Genomic DNA, 20,920 nt, shown 5'->3' on the forward strand with positions numbered 1-20,920 from the left:
TGGGATATAATTAGGTCATGAGGGCATAGCTCTTATGAATGAGATCAGTGTCCTCATAAAAGAGACCCCAGAAAGTGCCCTTGCCCCTTCTTCTATCACATGAGGACACAGTGAGAAGATTTTGTCTATGAACTGGGAAATGGGCCGTCACCAGACACTAAAATCTGCAGCACCCTGATCATGGACTTCCCAGCCTCCAGAACTGTGCGAAATAAATGTCTGTTGTGCATAAGCCACCCAGTTTATGGTATTTTGTTATAGCAGTCCAAATGGGCTGAGACATTTTCATCTTACAGAACATGACAGTGAGACGTAGAGATGCTAAGCAACCTCATTAACAGATAAAGAGGTGAATGGTGAAAGCTGGGATTGCAGTTCAGCAGTGAGGCTCCAGGCTTTACACTCTTAATGACTAATATATGCTGCCTCTCAAGAGGGCTCTCATGTCAGGCAATTCTCTCTCTGAGGTGGAATAGGCCTGGATGACGCTCTTATCACTACTTTAGAAATAAGTCCCCTAATGATGTGCCAGGCACAGTGCTGTCCATGTGTTGTCTTATTTAATCCTCATAACAACCCTTTGATGTAGGTGCTGGTATTACACCCACTCCAGCGCTGATGCCAGGCCAAGTACACACAGATGAAGGAGCTGGGCTTTCGGTCTGGCTGACCTCGGAAACAGCTCAACTCTGTGCGTTCTTGGCTTTCACCATAAATGCTCTGCTACTTCGCAACAAGGAAGAGGAGAGCTCTTTATTTGCATAATCACTGATTACACAGTCCTAAAAGTTCTCTAATGCTGGTATTTGGTCTTGGCAATACGTTGATATCTCCTGATCCTTTCTTGCAGAGGAGACATTAAGTAGGCCCAGCTGGGGACTGGCCTGGTGAACCAGGGTTACAGAATCTGCGTGGGCTGTAAGGCCCACTGGTGTTCAGGGAGACGTCTTTTTATGTATTTAGGTCTTTATTTTCATTTAGTAATGCTTTGTAATTTTCAGAGTACAAGCTTGGCACTTCCTTTAAGTATATTCCCAATTTTTAAAATTCTTGTTGATGTTATTGTAAATGGAGTTGTTAGTGTATAGAAATATCATTAATTTGCATACACTGATCTTGTATGCTGCAACTTTGCTGAATGCACTTCTTAAGTCCTATTTTTGTTAGTGGATTCCTTATGTTTTCTGTATATAAATCATATATCTGAAAATAGAGATAATTCTATTTTCTTCTTTCTATTCTGGATGCCCTTTCTTTTTTAAATTTTTAATCTTTTATTTATTTATTGCCTAATTCCCTTGGTTAGAACCTCTAGTACTATATTGAATAGGAGTGGCAAAAGTGGATATCCTTATCTTGTTCCTGATCTTTAGGGGAAAGCATTCAATCTTTCACCATCAAGTATGATGTTAGCTGTGAGTTTTTGTAGATGCCTTTTATCAGGTTGAGGAAGTACCCTTCAATTGCTAGTCTGTTATGTGTTTTTTTTAATCATGAAAGGGTGTTGTATTTTGTCAAATACTTATTCTGTATCTATTAAGATGATCATGTTATTTTGATTTTTTCCTTTTTTAAAATTTTTATTTATTTATTTATTTTTGAGAAAGAGTCTCGCTCTATTGCCCAGGCTGGAGTGCAGTGGCATGATCTCAGTTCACTGCAACCTCCGCTTCCTGGGTTGAAGCGATTCTCCTGCCTCAGCCTCTTGAGTAGCTGGGACTACAGGCACGTGCCACCACACCTGCCTGGATACTTTTTGTATTTTTAGTAGAGAAAAGGTTTCACCATGTTGGCCAGGCTGGCCTTGAACCCCTGACCTCAAGTGATCCACCTGCCTTGGCCTCCCAAAGTGCTGGGATTACAGGCATGAGCCACTGCACCAGGCTGTTTTTCTTTTTGTTGTTTTGTTGTTGTTGTTGTTGTTGTTGTTTTAGGTCTTGCTCTTTCGCACAGGCTAGAGTGCAGTGGTGGGATCAAAGCTCACTGTAGCCCCAAGCGATCCTCCCACCCCATCCTCCTGAGTCGCTAGGACTATAGGCCCACACCTCATCCTTTATTCTATTGATACTATCTATTACATTAATTGATTTTCAAATATATACCAACCTTGCATTTCTGGGATAAGTTCCACTTGGTCATAGTGAGCTCATTATTTTTATTTATTTATTTATTTATTTTAGAGACAAGGTCTTGCTTGGTTACTAAGGCTGGAGTGCAGTGGCACCATCATAGTTCACTGTAACCTCAAACTCCTATGCTTAAGCAATCCTCCCACCTCGGCCTCCTGAGTAGCTGGGACTACAGGTGCATGCCACCACACCCAGCTGTTATTTTTAATTTTTATTTTGTAGAGATGGGGCCTCACTATTGAGGTTGCCCAGGCTGGTCTTGAACTCCTGGTCTCAAGCAGTCACTCTGCCTTAGCCTCCCACAGTACTGAGATTACAGGGGTGAGCCACCATGCCTGGCTAAGTTAATTGTTTTTAATAATTAAATAAGTGTCCATGAAACCAGCATGACAATAAGGCACATCTAATCATACCCATCCTTTCTCCCTGTCATCCCTGACCTAAATCCCATGTTCATCTTTCCTTGCTTCCCTTTCTGGATAGTTGCACTGCACCTAGATGCATTCCAAAAATATTTGGTTTAAGTTTTGTAATTTTGCACAAAGAGTATTATGCTTTTTTCTACTTAATATGTAATTTCTAAGATTCAAACACATGGTGTGTTAATGGAGTTGATCCTTTTGATTCCTATATAATATTCCATTGTGTGACTACTATGTATGCCACATTAAAATAGCAATTATGTAAGCCATAACTATATATCCCATGTAACTATTAAAAATAGTAACTATTAAAAGAGTAACTATGTATGCCATATTAAAATAGTAACAGGTCCAAATCTGAACTCCTAATATCTCCCCCAAACAAGCTCCTCCTGCAGACTTCCCATCTTTGTTAACGTCAGCTCCGTTCTTCCAATCACTTAGGCCAAAACCTTGGAGTCATCCTTGACTCCTCTTTCTCTCACACATTCAATCTGAAAGCAAATCCTACAACTCTGCCTCCAAAGTATATTCAGATCCAATTTTGTTTTACAACCTTCATTGCCACTTCTATGGTCCCAGTAGCCATTGTCTCTCCCTTGGATTATTGTAGTCACCTCCTAACTGATTTTTCTGCGTCTGCTCTGTTGTCCTGCATCCTCTTTCCAATCTAGTAGCCAGACATATCTTGGTAAGTGTCATGTCACCCCTCTGCTCAACTCTTATTTTTTTGGAGACCGAGTCTCTCTCTGTTGCCCAGGCTGGAGTGCAGTGGTGCCACCTCAGGTCACTACAACTTCCACCTCCTGTGTTCAAGCGATTCTCATGTCTCAGCCTCCCAAGTAGCTGGGATTACAGGCGTGCACAACCACGCCCAGCTAACTTTTGTATTTTTGGTAGAGACAGGGTTTCACCACGTGGGCTACGCTGGTCTCAAACTCCTGGCTTCAAGTGATCCACCCACCTCGGCCTCCCTAAGTGCTGGGATTACAAGTGTGAGGCACCATGCCCAGCCCACTCTGCTCAGTTCTCCAGTGGCTTCCTGTCTGTGAATAAAAGCCAACTTTTTTTCTATGATTTTTAAGGCCTTAGGGTGACCTACAGACACTTCCCTCTGCCTCGTGGCCTTTGCACCTGCTACTCTTCCTGCTAGGATAAGCTTCCTCCTGTCATTCTCATGGCTCATTCCTGCACTTCTTGTTGATGCTTTCTCTCCCTTCTAAAGTTTCCCATCACAACAACCTTTCAATTTCCCTGTCCTTGCCTAATTTTTTGTCTTAGTTTTTGTATATATGTGTATGTATATATATACATATATAGAGAGAGAAATAAATACATATACACATATATGCATTACATATATATAACTTGTTTGTCTTGCTCACTGGAACATATACTTAGTGCAGAAAAGCATTTGTGTTGGTTTTGTTCATTGCTGTATCCCCAGCACTTCATAAAATCACATCATACACGTTCAGCAAATATTTGTTGAATGAAAAAAATAAATGAATAGCTAAAAAGTAACTACTAGCACGTATGGTTCACGGATAAAGCATAAAAATGAGGCCTTGCTGAAATCTGAAAGTAAATTTATGCGGCACCCAGAAGCTATGACCAATGTCATCTCAGTGTGGTGGTTCTCATGAGACTCCAGGCTGCTGAAGGCTGCTATCAGCCCTGCAACCTCCTTCTGTCCCCACAAGCCATGCTGAAGTCCGAAATCCCTGGAGGCTGGTTTGGGAGCAGGCAAAGACTGAAGATACCTGCCAAGACCAGATGTAACTAACGTCTCCACTTGGTAAAAGCATCTGCACTTAAGGAAAGATAAATCCAGTCATAGGGAGAATGCTGGGTGGGCACAGACTGACCCCCCAAGCCAAGAGGTGGCATGGATTTGGGTACAGCACTGGATTTCTGGCCCTGTGTAAGAGAAAGCATTTCCTTCCTCCTTCATAAAACTTTGCCTGGCTGTGCAGCGTGTGGCTTGCCCTGTGATTTCTGATCACACTTGCATTTCAGGCACATGTGTTCTGGATTCGAGTCTTTGATCTCCCACATGAAACTCAGAGGAGTGGGGAAGAGGACTACACTGAGAGACAGAGGATATTCTTGGTGACCATGTGGGTTGTGGGTCATCTTTCCATCTGGGCTGGCTACAACAATGAGGCAGTCACGGTGACACTTTAAGGCATTTCTCTAACCCCTTCAATGTTCTGTGCTAGCAACTTCCTCAAAAGCTAATTCTATCCCACTCTGTGCCTATTCTATACCATTAAACCACCAAAATTAAGGCACAGATTGTCGAAATTCTTAGTTTCACCCCAACGCCAAGGTGGGATTATGAAATCAATTGAGTACATGATTAGAACTAAGAGAGGAGGCTTTTACAGGCAGCATGTGAATTAGTTTACATTCTTAAGAGGCAAGATTGTTAGTTAATGCAATTCAATTAAAGGTAAGATTGCTATTGAGAGAAAATATATAATTTGCCTAAAAATCAAGAGAGAATGTCAGGTTTCTCTACTTCAGATACATGAAAAGAGTTTAGCGCTTATATTTTACATTCTAATTGAAGGTGGATTTTTTTCTTTTTTTTTTTTTTTTTTGAGACAGAGTCTCGCTGTGTCGCCCAGGCTGGAGTGCAATGGCGCAATCTTGTCTCACTGCAACCTCCGTCTCCTGGGTTCAAGCAATTCTCCTGCCTCAGCCTCCTGAGTAGCTGGGATTACAGGCACCCACCACCACGCCCTGCTAATTTTTGTATTTTTAGTAGAGACGGGGTTTCACTATATTGGCCAGGCTGGTCTCAAGCTCCCTACCTCAGGCGATCCGCCCACCTCGGCCTCTCAAAATGCTGGGATTACAGGCCTGAGCCACTGCGCCTGGCCTGATAGTGGATTTCTATTTATTTAACTGAGACATACCAACTTATGGGTCATAGTCCTCTTTGCTTTGGGCCTGTCCTCAATCCACCTGTGTCACTGAGAGACCAACAGACAGGTAAGAGCAATGAAACTTATGAGGACAAAATAATTGATCAGAAAAGCCTTCATGGTCCAGAGTAGAAGCTTCTCAGAGAGCCAATTAAAGACTGCCTGGGTGTGTGGAGGTGGGATGAGGATTACAAAGCAGCACGAGGAAAATTTTGGAATCATTTGATTGAGGTAGTAGTTCCACAGACGTGCTGTAACTCATCAAATTGTACACTAAATATGCATAGTGCATACAAGATCCATCCTACCTCCATATGCTGAAACTCATCAAATTGGACACTAAATATGCACCATTCATATGAGATCCATCATACCTCCATAAGTGGGCAAGTTTTCAGAGAGAAAAAAAACAGACTTAAAAATCTTACAGACTTCTTTTCAAACAAAATGGATCATTGGGAATTGAAGTGCTTGTCAGGAACCCTAATCTTGCTGTCAAAAGTCTGCTTGAAATGAGTGGATATGAGAGGCACCGCCCAAGGGAACACTAACCATCCAGTTGCCCGTGTTCTTATTAGCAAAAGTAAGATATGTAAACCACTGAAGCCTAGCACCTCATCGAAATGCCCTCACTTGGCCACAATTTCTCACAATTTTCTCAAAATTTTTTTCTTTTTTTTTTGAGACAGAGTCTCACTCTGTCGCCCAGGCTGGAATGCAGTGGCGCGATGTCAGCTCACCTCCCAGGTTCAAGTGATTCTTGCCTCAGATTCAAGCAATCTCATGCCTCAGCCTCCCAAGCAGCTGGCATTACAGGCAGGCGCCACCACACCCAGCTAATTTTTGTATTTTTAGTAGAGACGGGGTTTCACCATGTTGGCCAAGCTGGTCTTTAACTCCCAGCCTCAAGTGATCCACCCACCTTGGCCTCCCAAAGTGCTGGGATTACAGGCGTGAGCCACTGTGCCCAGCCTCAATTATTTTTAAATCGAGAGTTGATATAAGATTAGCTGGGCATGGTGGCACACTCCTATAACCCCAGCTACTCGGGATGCTGAGGCAGGAGAATCGCTTGAACCTGGGAAGCAAAGGTTATAGTGAGCCAAGATTGCCACTGCACTACAGCCTGGGCGACAGAGTGGGATTCCATCTCAAAAAAAAAAAAAAGAGAGAGAGTTGATATAAGAAATAGCAATATAGGCCGGGTGCAGTGGCTCATGCCTGTAATCCCAGCACTTTGGGAGGCTGAGGCAGCCAGATCACTTGAGTCCAAAAGGTCAAGACCAGCCTGGGCAACATAATGAGACTCCATCTCTGTAAAAAGTCAAAAAAATTAGCCAGGCATGGTGGCGTGCGCCTGTAGTCCCAGCTACTCAGGAGGCTGAGGTGGGAGGATCGCCTGAGTCCAGGAGGTTGAGGCTGCAGTGAGCTGTGATCATGCTACTGCACTCCAGTTTGGGTGACCGAGCAAGGCAATGTGAAATACATGTGATTTTTTTTTTTTTTTCAAAGAAATGAAAAAGAAGGAAGAAAAGAAAAAGGAAAGGAAGAAAGAAGGAAATCTGTGGTAGGCAGAATAATGGTCTCCGAAAGATGTCCACATCCTAATCCCTGGAACCTGTGAATTTGTTACCTTACATGGCAAAAGGGGAATTAAGGTTGCAGATGGAATTAAGGTTGCTAATCAGCTGACCTTAAAATAGAGAGATTATCTGGATTATCTCATCAGACTCGATGCAATCCCCAAGGTCCTTAAAAGTGGAAAGGGGTGGGGGCAGAAAAGAGGAGACAAGGCAATGTGAGTATGGAAAGAAGACAAAATGACGCAGCAGTGCTGGCTTTGAAGATGGAGGAAGAGCCACCAGCCAAGGAATGTGGGCGGCCTGCAGAAGCTGGTGGCTCTCCCCTACAGCCACGAGAAGAAACACAGCCTTCAAGGTGCCAACACCATGATCTTAGCCCAGTATGACCCATTTCAAACTTCCGAACTCCAGAACTGTAAAATAGTGAATTTATATGGTTTTCCTCTGCTATTACTGTGGCAGTCTATCACAACAGCAGTAGAGAATTACTGCAAAACCTTCAGGTGGGAAAAAACAGCATAGGCTTCATCGACTCATACAGAAAACTGTCCAAGGCAAAGCACTGTGTTGTGTGCCCTGCTGGGAATGAGGTAGGGAAGCACTGAGATGAAAGTTGTGCCTGGTGCCCACGAAGGTAGGTAATGGACGTGCAGAAAGAGCAGGGAGAGGTGGGACCCAGGGTGGAACCAAGAATGAGGGACTGGCCAGTCACGTTGGCTCAGCTTGTGATCCCAGCACTTTGGAAGGCCAAGGCCGGAGGATCCCTTGAGTCCAAGTGTTCGAGACCTGCCTGGCAATATAGTGAAACCCGTGTCTCTAAAAGAGACAGAATAAGGGACTTTGAGTCCTCTTTGGCCAAAAATATTGCAGTGAGGGTCTGTTTCATCCCTTCTCTCCCATCTCAGAGAAATGGAGGCTACTGCTAGTCTCACTTGCATCCTAGATTAGATTTCAGGACCTTTCCTCCAGTGATAAATGTGCAGCGCCTTAGCGGAACCTCAGCCAAAGCTATAAACTTCAACCGGCCACAAGAGTGTGCATGTGAGGTGACTGCATTTTTTTTCCCCTGCCAAACCAGAATTAGCCGGTACAGGAATGAACGAGCATGAAGATTTGAAATTGCTCCGATTGGAAGGAAGCCCAGGTTAGGTTTGGGCACCTCCAAACGCACCCTTTTTAAAGCTACCTGGACTGAGGCGTCGAGCTTTCAGTTCCACCAAACGCTCACCTGGCCTGGCAGCGAGCGGCGGAAGAGCCCGGGAGCCCCTCACAGAGCGCACCGAGCCGGGAGGAGAGCTGAGCCGCAGGCACCCGCATCTCCAGGATGATAGGCGACGTTGCAACAAATCTCTACATCCAGCAGCTCAGGGGGCTCCAAGCAGAGCAGCAAGTTCGAGGATCCGGGCGTGGAGCCGAGTGAGGCCGCAGCCCAGCGGGCCTCGGGCGGTGAGTATCCGAGGCCGCGCGCGCCGCGGGCCTGGGGAATGGAGAGGCGCGGGGGGCATCGGAGCCTAGGTTTCGGATGGCCGCTGCACCCCAGGGACCCCCGGGAAGGGGCAGCCCCAGCCCAAGGAAGGCTCGGGAAAGGCTGCCCGGGCGGTGGAGGGCGAGGCTGTGCCGGGGAAGGTGGTAGTGCCAAGGCCGCCGCGGGGGCTCGGGAGCTGCGGACGGGCAGGGTAACCGGCGGTTCAGGGCAGACCGCCAGGCGGAGCTTGGGGACGCGCGCCTTGCTGCTCAAGCTGGCCGGGGCCCCGCGAGCGTCATCCGGGGCACCCCCGTCCGGCTGGAGAAGCGCGCTCTGCCCAGAGCCCAGCCTCGCTGCCCGGCTGCTCTCTAGGCCCGTTTGGGACTCGAACTGGACAGTGATGAGGCGCAGAGCGGGGGACCTGGGGCTGCGCCTAGGGACTTCGGGGGTTGCGGATGCCTCTCTGCACAGGCTGTGGTGCTGCAGCCGGCCCAGCTTCCCCGCGGGGCTGCTGGCTTCCGAACGCGCCAAGGGATGCGGGGTGCCCGAAGTGGGGATGTGGTCTCGCGGTGCCGAGGGAGCGGGAGCACCGAGCGCGGGAGGGGGCGGGCGCTCGAAGGGTGGGGCGCGAGGCCGGACCCCGCGGGCACGATCCCGCACTCAGGGCGCGCAGAGGTTGGGCCCCCTTAGCGCTTGCTCTCGAGGCTCCTCAAGAGAGGCTGAAATGGGGTGAGAGACCGGGGACGGCCATTTCGGGGCTAAACGCTGCCAAGACCATGACGATGTTTTAGGAGCTGAACTCTGCTTTCCAATTAAGCCATTTTCTCCCTGAGGAAAAGTTGATTCAGGCTCGTTAACAAGGATGACTGAGGGCCATTATTGGGGATTAGAGAGATTCTCCTTTGCCTTGTCTGGCTTCTTTGTTTGCGTGTGCGTGCGTGTGCGGCTGTGTGTGTGTGTGTGTGAGAGAGAGAGAGAGAGAGACAGAGAGAAGAGAGGGGAGAGAGGGAGTGTTGGGGGTGGGAGGAGGTAAAACAGGCTTGGGATCCTGCAGGCCTGGGTTCCGATTTGGTTTCCACAGCCTGCTAGTTTAACCTCTCTAAGCTTCATTGCTCCCATTCTATGGCTCAGATTTTTCATCTGTAAAATGGGGACATTCATGCCAATTGGACTGGATCGCGCTGGAGAAGCCACCAAGCACAGTCCCTGACCCAGAGCGAAGCATGTATGTGTTGAGTCCTCCTAATTCGGTGTGAATTTTTCGGTTCCGTTTTTCTCCTGTGCTGTCTGCACCAGCTCAGCTCAGCTCCCCAGCCTTCTCTGCGGCAGCCTCTTCAGCCTGCTGGCCGCAAGCGCGCCCTCTAAAGGCCCCAAATGCCCTGTACATACCAGGTGAAGCGCGCGGAAGCGCCTGCAGAGCAGAATTAAAGGTGAACCCCGCACTCACCTGCATAGGTTGCAGAGCCGCTACCACCACGCTCTGCGTAGCTTTGGGGAAGACTGTAATTTTAATTTTAGCTTCGTGCTTCCCGCTTTCCTTATGTGTAATGAGCTCACCACATGCAATGTAATAACAATAACCAAATTAAAAATGAATGACTTGGCCCAGCGCGGTGGCTCATGCCTGTAATCCCAGCATTTTGGGAGGCCGAAGCGGGTGGACCATCTGAGGTCAGAAGTTCGAGACCAGCCTGGCTAACATGGCGAAACCCCTTCTCTACTAAAGATACTAAAGATGCAGTGGCACACACCTGTAGTCCCAGCTACTCGGGAGGCTGAGGCAGGAGAATCGCTTGAACTCGGGAGGCGGAAGTTGCAGTGAGCCGAGATCTCACCAGTGCACTCCAGCCTGGGCAACAAAGCCATACTCTGTCAAAAAAAAAAAAAGATTTCTTGTAAAATTTTCTTCACTGCTGTAGAAAATTTAATTTTGTTCTAATATCTGAAACACCCTAGAAGGATCTGTTAGTTTCATTTCTGCCTATTATCACATAAATATGTAGCTGACCCAGTTTCATAGCCTATATATGTTACCGCCCATTTACAATTTCTTTTTCATCGTCTATGAACTCATTTGGGAAGAATGGAAGGCTGACTATAGCTCCCGTAATCTTCCCATTTTCTTATTTCACCCTCTTCATAACGAAGCCCTAATATTTTTTGTCAAGCTTCCAATAGCAAGCTTGCTTAGAGTGGGTTACCTTTCACTTCTTTTTTCTTGAGGTAGTCTCATTCTGTCATCTAGGCTAGAGTGCAGTGGTGCCATCTCAGCTCACTGCAACCTCCGTCTCCCAGGTTCAAGCAATTCTGCTGCCTCAGCCTCCTGCGTAGCTGGGAGTATAGGTGCACAACACCACACTGGCTAATTTTTGTATTTTTAGCAGAGAAGGGGTTTCACCATGTTGGCCAGGCTGGTCTCAGACTCCTGACCTCAAGTGATCCATCCCCCTCAGCCTCCCAAAGTGCTGGGATTACAGGCGTGAGCCACCGTGTTCTGCCACATTTTACATATTAATCCTTAGCAGAAGGCCCGCATTCACTGCCTCAGTGTGCCACATGCATATCGTCATTTTACATGTACGTCAGGATGAGAAAATGTAAGGGAGCTTGAAGGCCCTATAGTGGACAAAGACATGGAGCCTGGGGGTACAGATACACCCTCTAAGTTCTCCCTCTCTCCAGGTGTGGAGTGGGATTCTAATACTCAAATTATTCTTATATCTTATATAAATACATATATAATTATACATGTATAGAATTATATGAATGCTACAAGCAATCTTGGAGTTGGAGGGATAAACATTTGTTTTTCTGTTGTCTTTTGTTTTCATTAACTAGTTGGTCTAGAAGTTAACCATGAATAGTCAAAACAGTAATTACTTTTGGAGAGATTTAAGTGTGAAATACAAACGACTCCATTGCTCAGCACACCTATAGCGGCCTCCTGAGAATCCAAAAACTTTTTGGGCCAGGCATGCTGGCTCACACCTGTAACCCCAGCACTTTGAGAGGCCAAGGCATGTGGATCACTTGAGGTTAGGAGTTCAAGACCAGCCTGACCAACACGGTGAAAATCCATCTCCACAAAAATACGAAAATTATCTGGCTTGGTGGTGCGCACCTGAAGTCCCAGCTACTGGGGAGGCTGAGGCAGGAGAATCGCTTAAACCTGGAAGGTAGAGGTTGCAATGAGCCGAGATCATGCCACTGCACTCCAGCCTGGGCAACAGAGTAAGACTCCATCTCAAAAAAAAAAAAAGAACTTTTTGCCCCACCCCTGCCTGCCACCAGTGCTACGCATTTGATACTATATTCTATATGCACCCTTGAGCCTCTTGAATAAAATTTGTCCATTAAATGCTATTCAGTGTCACTTATTTATGAACAAACTGGAAATATCAAGAGCAGTTTGATGGCACCTACATCTCTTCACCCATAAATAATTCAGTAAGAATATAAAGTTCTTATCATTGATTTAGAAAAGTGCTTAATATTTCAACCCATGGGCTGAAAAACTATAACTTTTTGTTGTTGTTGCTGATTGTTTGTTTGTTTTGAGACGGAGTTTCACTCTTGTTGCCCAGGCTGGAGTGCAATGGCGCAATCTCGGCTCACTGCAATCTCTGCTTCCCGGGTGCAAGAGATTCTCCTGCTTCAGCCTCCCGAGTAGCTGGGATTACAGGCATGCGCCACCACACCCGGCTAATTTTGTAGTTTTAGTAGAGACAGGGTTTCTCCATGTTGGTCAGGCTGGTCTCACACTCCCGACCTCAGGTGATCCGCCTACCTCGGCCTCCCAAAGTGCTGGGATTACAGGCATGAGCCACCACGCCCGGCCTAAAAAACTCTTTTAAATTTGTATTACTTCAAAGCCTTCCTTGGTTGTAAATGAACTTCAGGAAAATGCCACGTATTGTTGTTTCATCATATTAAACATAGCTGAGCATTTTCCCATGGATAGCAAAATGACATTTTTATGAGCTATTCACACCTTGTGTCAAGCTGCCTGGTTCTCCTGTTTCTGGCTCCTCAGGATTCTGCACACAACAGAGGCAGAAGGAAGACAACCACCAACCATCCCTTCTGAACCCTCTCTGGGCTCATCCACTGGCCCTTTGACAATGCAGCTCTGCCCTGTGCTGTGAGCTTTGGAGAGCAAGCGCTGCCCCATCCCTTTCTAGCCCCAAGCAGACTCAGACATTGGTGACAGATACACACATACACAGACACACAGACACACAGACACACACACACACACACACACGAGCCTGAAACCCAAGACAGACTGGAAGACATCCCAACAGAGGTCATTTTGTTTTGTTTTCTCTTTTACAAGTCAGCCACTAATTTACCTGGAGGTAAGAGGCTGATCCAGACAATATATAAAAGATAGGCTTTTATTTTCTTGTAATACAGGTAATATGTATCTATTGAGGAACTTTTTTTTTTTTTTTTTGAGACAGGGTCTCACTTCGTCTCCCAGGCTGGAGTGCAGTGGCATGATCACGACTCACTCCAGCCTTAACCTCCCAGGCTCAAGCAATTCTCCCATCTCTGCCTCCAGACAGCTGGGACCAGAAGCATGCGCCACCACGTGCCTGGCTAATTTTTATTTACGGAGATGAGGTCTCACTGTTGTCCAGGCTAGTCTTAAACTCCTAAGCTCAAGTAATCCTCCCGCCTCAGCCTCCCAGATTGCTGGGATTACAGGCATGAGCCACCACACCTGGCATATTGAGGAAATTTCTCACCACGAAGATAAGTAGAAAGAAGGGGGAAATTCCTGGTAAGGCTATCCTTCAAAGAATAATCTCCATCAATATTTTTCTTTGTTTTGCTCCACTCTTTTTTCCTATGGATACATGTCTTGGTAGAAATAACAAAGAGATTATTACATATGTCAAAAAAAAAGCTGTCTGGGCTCTTTGAAAAGGTAGAGGGTCACGCTAAAGTGTGAACTTTATTATTGATGACAGACCTACATTGTCTAGCTATGCTACAATCAATGGATTTAACAAGTATTCTGATGTTAGATAGTAAAGATGTTTTCAGGGTCTTTTTTCACTGTTTCAGGGGTTCGCTATTATAAATTAGCTGAATCTTGAAGGATCAGCAGAAGAGGGGAGGAGGCTGGAAGGAGAGAGGAGGGGACGGAGAGAAAAATCACACGCAATAGCTGGGAGAAGGTGCTGAAGGGACTCCATCCTAATGATAATTCGAAGGGATGAAGAAATTGGCTTTTTTTTTTTTTTTTTTTTTTGAGACAGAGTTTCACTCTTTAACCCAGGCTGGAGTGTAGTGACGTGATCTCACCTCACTACTGCAACCTCCGCCCCCACAGCTTCAAGCAATTCTCCTACCTCAGCCTCCCAAGTAGCTGGGATTTTAGGCAACTGCCACCATGCCCAACTAATTTTTCTATTTTTAGTAGAGACGGGGTTTACCATGTTGGCCAGGCTGGTCTCGAACTCCTGACCTCAGGTGATCCACGCACCTCAGCCTCCCAAAGTGCTGGGGTTACAGGCTTGAACCACTGCGCCCGGCCTGGAAATTGGCTTCTGAGATAAACATTTTATAACTCCCAGCAATCTGGATAATGGGAGGTAGCCAGATGTGTGAAGGAAGAAGGACCCAGGTCAAGAGCAGCACTGCACATAGGTGCTGTAGTGGCTGAGGACTGGACAGCTGTTGAGGAGATGGAATAATTTAAAACGTAAAAATAATAATGAGAACAAGCTGTGACAGAAAGAAAGAAGATGAGCCCCAGAGAGATCCACTAAGTTGCTCCTCCACTGGTACCCTTGGTTCCCCTACACTCATTTTTTCCCCCAATAAACCCTTAGCCAGAACCAATGCTCTAGTCCAGGGGTCAGCAAACTTTTCCTCTAAGTGGTCAGAGTGTTTTAGGGTTTTTGGGAAACATAGCCTTTAGAAAGATAAAGTAATCCCAGCACTTTGGGATTGCAAAGCAGGATTGCTTGAGACTAGGCTGGGCAGCATGGTGAAAGTCCACCTCTACAAGAAATTTTTAAATTAGCCAGTTATGGTGGCGCATGCCTGTAGTACCTGCTACTCGGGAGGCTGAGGCAGAAGGATCACTGGAGCCTGCTAGTTCAAGGCTGCAGTGAGCTATGATTACACCACTGTCCTCTATCCTGGGTGACAGAGCAAGACCCTGTCTTAAAAAAAAAAAAAAAAAAAAGGTAAAAACAAACACAAACAAAAAAATTCTTAACTCAGGTGTGGATAGAAATAGGCTGTAGGCACTGTGCAGTTTGCCACAATCTGCTCCTCTCTCCTACCTGTCCACATCAGAACACTCCTGAGAAAAGCCCTACAATTTGAGACTTCTTAGTGCCTTTAACACCCAGAATGGATAGTGTTTTTACATCACCCTCTGCCATGGCAACAAAATGATTTTCAGTGATAATCATGTAATGGTCAGTAATACTCATTATGTTATTGTTCTTCTGTGTTAAAATAATTAAAAGAAGAATATATTTCAATTTTAAAGATATTGAGCCGGGCAGAGTGCTTCATGCCTGTAATCCCAGCACTTTGAGAGCCGAGGCAGGAGGATCACTTGAGGTCAGGAGTTCAAGACCAGCCTGGCCATCATGGCCAAACCCTGTCTCTAATAAAAATACAAAAATTAGCCAGGTGTGGTGGCATATGCCTGTAGTTCCAGTTACTCAGGAGGCTGAAGCACAAGAATTGCTTGAACCCAGGATGCAGAGGTTGCAGTGAGTCAAGATTATGCCACTGCCCTCCAGCCTGGGTGACAGAGCAACACTCTCAAACAAAAAAAAAAAGATATTGTTCAAATTGAGTAAAACATTTCGAGTATTAATTTAAAATGTCACTTTCCAAACCAAGGTTTTGTACCTCGTAGTCTTCACTGTTTCACTATTATAAATTGTAAACTAGAATATCCAAGTGAGTACATAGAGTGACAGAAGTGAAGTGACTTGAGATCTGGTTCTTTTTCTGGACAATAGCTGTGCTGGCACAGTTCACCTAGAGTGTTCTGAGAAAGGCGGCGACACATAATGCCACAGGGGTTGTGGGTGTGGATTTTGCCAAGTGGGTATTGTTTTGTCAACAATTCTGAACTCTTAGGAGCTTCCTCTCCCAACTAATGTGTGTAGCTGGGGCTACACATGTGCCAGGGTCAACTGTAAAACCAGGAGTTCTTGAAATAACTTCCATGTAGAATACAATGTTTACAAAAGGATGAGAAATTAAAACTGGCTAATTTGAAATATACATATACATAATTAAAACTCAACATAATTGGAACTTAGACCAGCTAAACATTTTTTGAGTGTAATTGTCTAGAATTGCTGGCATGCAGTGATGATTTAGAAAGCAGGCCAATGTTTAGTTGTTTGTTGTTTTGAAGTCCTCCAGCTTATTGCAAGCTCCAGGGCAGAGTGCTCCCTGGCTCTGTCCTTGGTGCTCCATGGCCATAGCTGGGCAGTGGGACCCTGCAGGGCTCAACTTGACCTTTGGAACTGCCCAGCAATCATTTCCACTTGTTGTAGGCAACAGTCTTTTCCATTATTCTGAGCATTAAGGCTCCTACACAACCTCCACCCTCCTCATTCTCAGCCGATAACCTAACTTCCTGCTTCACCAAAGAAATTAAACCATCAGATGTGGCTTTCCATCCCACTACTCACCATCATAGGTCCATCCACCCCCTCCTTTCTCCAGACTCAGAGGATGGGTCTCTTTTCCTAATAAAGACCAATCTGTTTCACCATCTCCAGGATTAGTCATTATCATCATAATATCTCTCTCTCTCCACCCCCAACTCCTGCTCCTTATCCTCAGTCTTTATACACACACTTAATTCTCATCAAAAAAAAAAAAAAAAAAAAAACCATGAAAAATGAAACAGGCCAGGCACAGTGGCTCACACCTGTAATACCAGCATTTTGGGAGGCTGAGGCAGGAGGATCACTTGAAGCCAGGAGTTCAAAACCAGCATGGGCAACATAGTGAGATCCTGTCTATACATACATACATACATACATACATACATATGAAAATTAGCCAGGCATGGTGGCATGTACCTGTAGTCCCAGTTATTCAGGAGGCTGAAGTGGGAGATCCCTTGAGCCCAGGAGTTCAAGACTGCAGTGAGCTATGATCACACCACTGCACTCCAGCCTGGGTGACAGAGTACAACCCTGTCTCAAGAAAACAAACAAACAAACAAACAAAAGAGGAACTAGCATCCTCTAGCTCCATCTAGCCTCCCTCTTCTCATTCAAACATCTTGAGAGATAGATCTATGCAAAGTACCCATCTCATTATGTCTCCTCCTGATGTAAATTCAGCCAATGGATGTTCATTATGTACAAGATAAACTACAAGTTCCTTATTTGGCTCACAAGGGCCCTGCATGATCTAGCCCCTGCCTGCCTGGTAACCTCACCTGGTGACCTGTATGTCACCACAGTATCTATTCAAACTCCTTTAGTCTGATACCCTATTTTTGAAGTAATTTTCTAGCAACTAATTAAGTTCCCCATGTAAATACTAGGAATGGGGTTGGGTGGAGAGGAGTAAAGTATGTGTCTTGTATAATGAGACATAAGTACCACCATTATTGGAAAGCTATGTCTTTCATTGTAATCAATTGGCCTTATCAGTCTCTCCTGAGTTGAGTTAGTATGAGCCAGACCCCCTGAGGCTAATCCACTCTGGCTGCACTGAACAAATTAACACTTGCACCCACAAAAACTGAGAACCAGATCCTTTGCTAGGGGCCCCACCAAGGTGAACCTACCCTGAAAGGCTGCCTGAAGCCAGATCTTCCTTCTCTGACATCTTTCTTGTCACCTGTCAGTATCATCTCTACAAGGGAGACAGGGTAGGGGCTTTGGAGTCAGGACTAACTGGGGTCAAATCCTAGTTTCCCAATTGACCATACTAAATACAGGCCTTAGAAAATCACCTTACTTCTCTGAGTCTATTCCCAAGATTGTAATACCTATATATGTGATGGCTGTAAGATGAAACAGGTTTCATAAAAGCACTTGATCCTGGGAAACAGTAAGGAGTGTTTTCAAATCTGTATGGTGACAAAGATTAACCTGAAGATCAAATGTGATACTGGAGCCACTTTGACCCTGATGGGGAGGTAGAGCTGTACAAAGAAGATGAAGATATTTTTCCTTTTGATGTTCCATGAAATTATTTGTTATATGTATTTCAGAAAAATCTTGGAAAATGTATACCAGTCATGAAGATATTGGGTATGATTTTGAAGATGGCCCCAAAGACAAAAAGACACTGAAGCCCCACCCGAACATTGATGGCGGATGGGCTTGGATGATGGTGCTCTCCTCTTTCTTTGTGCACATCCTCATCATGGGCTCCCAGATGGCCCTGGGTGTCCTCAACGTAGAATGGCTGGAAGAATTCCACCAGAGCCGTGGCCTGACTGCATGGGTCAGCTCCCTCAGCATGGGCATCACCTTGATAGTGGGTATGTTCGTGTGTGACCTGTCGTAAAACTGAATCGTTATCAAATGACAATTCCCCACTGTAAGTGATGTTTTATACTGTTGTAACATTCGATATTGGATGTTACTAGCTACTATTTTTTAATTGTGATAAAATATGCATAACATAAAATTTACCATTTTAGGCCGGGCACGGTGGCTCACACCTGTAATCCCAGCACTTTGGGAGGCCAAGTTGGGGGGATCAGTTCAGGTCAGATGTTCGAGATCAGCCTGGCCAACATGGAAAACCCTGTCTCTATTAAAAATACAAAAATTAGCCAGGTGTGGTAGCGTGTGTCTGTAATCCCAGCTACTCGGGAGGCTGAAGCAGACTTGTTTGAACCTGGGAGGTGGAGGTTGCAGTGAGCCGAGATTGTGCCATTGCACACCAGCCTGAGAGACAAAGCAAGACTCCCTTTCCAAAAAAAAATAATTTTACCATTTTAAGCATTTTGAGTCCCATTAAGCACGCTCATATTTTTGCACAACCATCACCACCGTCCATCTTCAGAACTTTTTTCATCTTCCCAAATGGAAACTGTATTCAATAAACACGAATTCCCCATTCCCATCTTCCCTTACCCCGGCCACCACCACTCTACTTTCTGTCTCTATGAATTTGACTATTCTAGGTACCTCATGTAAGTGAAATCATACAATATTTGTCCTCTTGTCTCTTGTGTGATATAACAATTTAAATATTTTAAACATTTGGAGTATTTTAAAAATCGATCATTTTGGCTGGTCCAGTGGTAGTGGATTATCAGAACTTATTAACATTAGTGTCACTAAAGTTGGTATACAACCCCCAACTGCTAAATTTAACTGGCTTTAAAAACAAAAACTATCATTTAAACAACTTTATTTAGCCCCAAACTCTGTTTGCCTAACCATTATAATTCATTATCTACCATTATAAATCTCTGCTTATTTAACATTTACAAATACTTTTAAAGATAAAAATTTTAGATAAAACACTATAAAAGTCCAGTAACAATCTCATTTCAGAGTTCTGATTTTTTTTTTTTTTTTGAGACAGAGTCTTGCTCTGTTACCCAGGCTGGAACATAGTGGCACAATCTGGGCTCACTGCAACCTCGGCCATCCAGGTTCAAGCTATTCTCCTGCCTCAGCCTCCCTAGTAGCTGGGACTACAGGCACCCACTACCACGCCCGGCTAATTTTTTTGTATTTTAGCAAAGACGAGGTTTCACCATGTTGGCCAGGCTGTTCTTAAACTCCTGACCTCAAGTGATCCACCTGCCTTGGCCTCCCAAATTGCTGGGATTACAGGCGTGAGCCACCATGCCCAGCCTGAGTTCTGATGTTTTCAATTTGAAATATTATTGATTATTCATTATTGAAAAATCTTCTAAATTGTTTCTAGAAAGGTTACTGATATATAGCTAACAGAAAGAAATAACAATATATTCTTGTATTTTCTTTTTTTTCTTTTGAAATGGGGTTTCTCCATGTTGCCCAGGCTGGTCTCGAACTCCTGGCCTCAAGAGATCTGCCCACCTCAGCCTCCCAAAGTCCTGGAATTACAGGCCTGAGCCACTGCAGCTGGCTGCATTTTCTTTTTTTAAAAAATTGTTTAACATGGAAACATACATTCAAGTTTTCCTGAATATACACTCCCTATTCTTGTATTTTCTAGTTAAACCTAACCACACAGCAATCTATAAAGTCAAGTCTTATACAGCTGGAGATACTAAATCTGGGAAGTTATTATAAATATAATGCTATGATGGCTAATGTGTTTCAGTTTGAAAATGAAATAACTCTTACTGTCAATTAATATTTAATAAGCATCTATGATATACTAGGGGGCTTTCCCTTACATTATCTCATTTAATTTTATTTCCTTCCCTTAACAATGCTCTGAGGTAACCACCACTATGACGTTTTTCAGTTGTTTCACTTGAAGGTGAAAGCCATATATTTATATCTAATTGTTTGAATTTAAAATATTTATAATATATTTTATACTGGAAACATAAATGGCCTCTAATCTTTTACGGTTTTGTGCAAGTATGCATATGCCAGGCCAGTGTGTGTCTGATTGGAATCTGTGCCTTTTCAGTGATTCCCAATTAGTAATTAATTGCTCGAATGCAGTTCAGAAACTTGTTGATCTTGGCTGGCATTCAACTCTTTTTTTTTTTTTTTCCTTTTTGTAGAGACAGGGTGTCACTCTGTTGCCCAGGGTGGAGTGCAGTAGCACAATCATAGCTCACTGCAGCCTTGAACACCTGGGCTCAAGCGATCCTCCCATCTCAGCTTCCTGAGCAGCTAAAACTACAGGCATATGCTACCATGCCCTGCTAATTTTTAAAACTTTTTTGTAGAGATGGGGCCTTGCTATATTGCCCAGTTTGATCTCAAACTCCTGGCTTTAAGAGATCCTCCTGCCTCAGCCTCTCAAAGTGCTGGGATTACAGGTGTGAGCCACTCCACCAGCAATGTTATTTTTGATAATACAAACAATATTAAGGCCAGGCACGGTGGTTCACATCTATGATCCCAGCACTTTGGGAGGCTGAGGCGAGCAGATCACCTGAAGTCAGGAATTTGAGACCAGCCTTGCCAACATGGTGAAACCCTGCCTCTACTAGAAATACAAAAAATTAGCCGGGCATGGTGGCAAACGCCCGTAGTCCCAGCTACTCGGGAGGCTGAGGCAGGAGAATTGCTTGAACCCGGGAGGCAGAGGTTGCAGTGAGCCGAGATGGCACCACTGCACTCCAGCCTGGGCAACAGGGTGAGACTCCATCACAAAAAAACAAAAAACAAAAAACAAAAAACCAATGTTAGTAACAATGGTAGTCCTAATGAGAGACAACAAGGACAAAGTGTTATTTCTCAAG

The 20,920-nt window shown here is 44.9% G+C and overlaps 1 protein-coding gene across 2 annotated transcripts in view; it reads left to right on the forward strand.

The window, feature by feature from the left end:
* Positions 1 to 8,143: 8,143 nt before the first annotated feature.
* The window catches only part of SLC16A14 (solute carrier family 16 member 14), a 34,516-nt gene continuing 21,739 nt past the window's right edge, over positions 8,144 to 20,920 (forward strand). Inside the window, exons 1-2 of one of the 2 annotated variants that reach the window (XM_032753996.2) lie at positions 8,144 to 8,513; positions 17,759 to 18,031. In XM_032753996.2, coding sequence (XP_032609887.1) covers positions 17,773 to 18,031 — 259 coding nt within the window. In that variant the 5' untranslated portion in view covers positions 8,144 to 8,513; positions 17,759 to 17,772. The remainder of the gene's footprint in view (positions 8,514 to 17,758; positions 18,032 to 20,920) is intronic. The other variant, XM_032753997.2, reaches the window with a different exon arrangement.

This window comes from Hylobates moloch, unplaced genomic scaffold (assembly GCF_009828535.3).
Source record: "Hylobates moloch isolate HMO894 unplaced genomic scaffold, HMol_V3 SCAFFOLD_1, whole genome shotgun sequence".
Lineage (NCBI taxonomy): Eukaryota > Metazoa > Chordata > Mammalia > Primates > Hylobatidae > Hylobates > Hylobates moloch.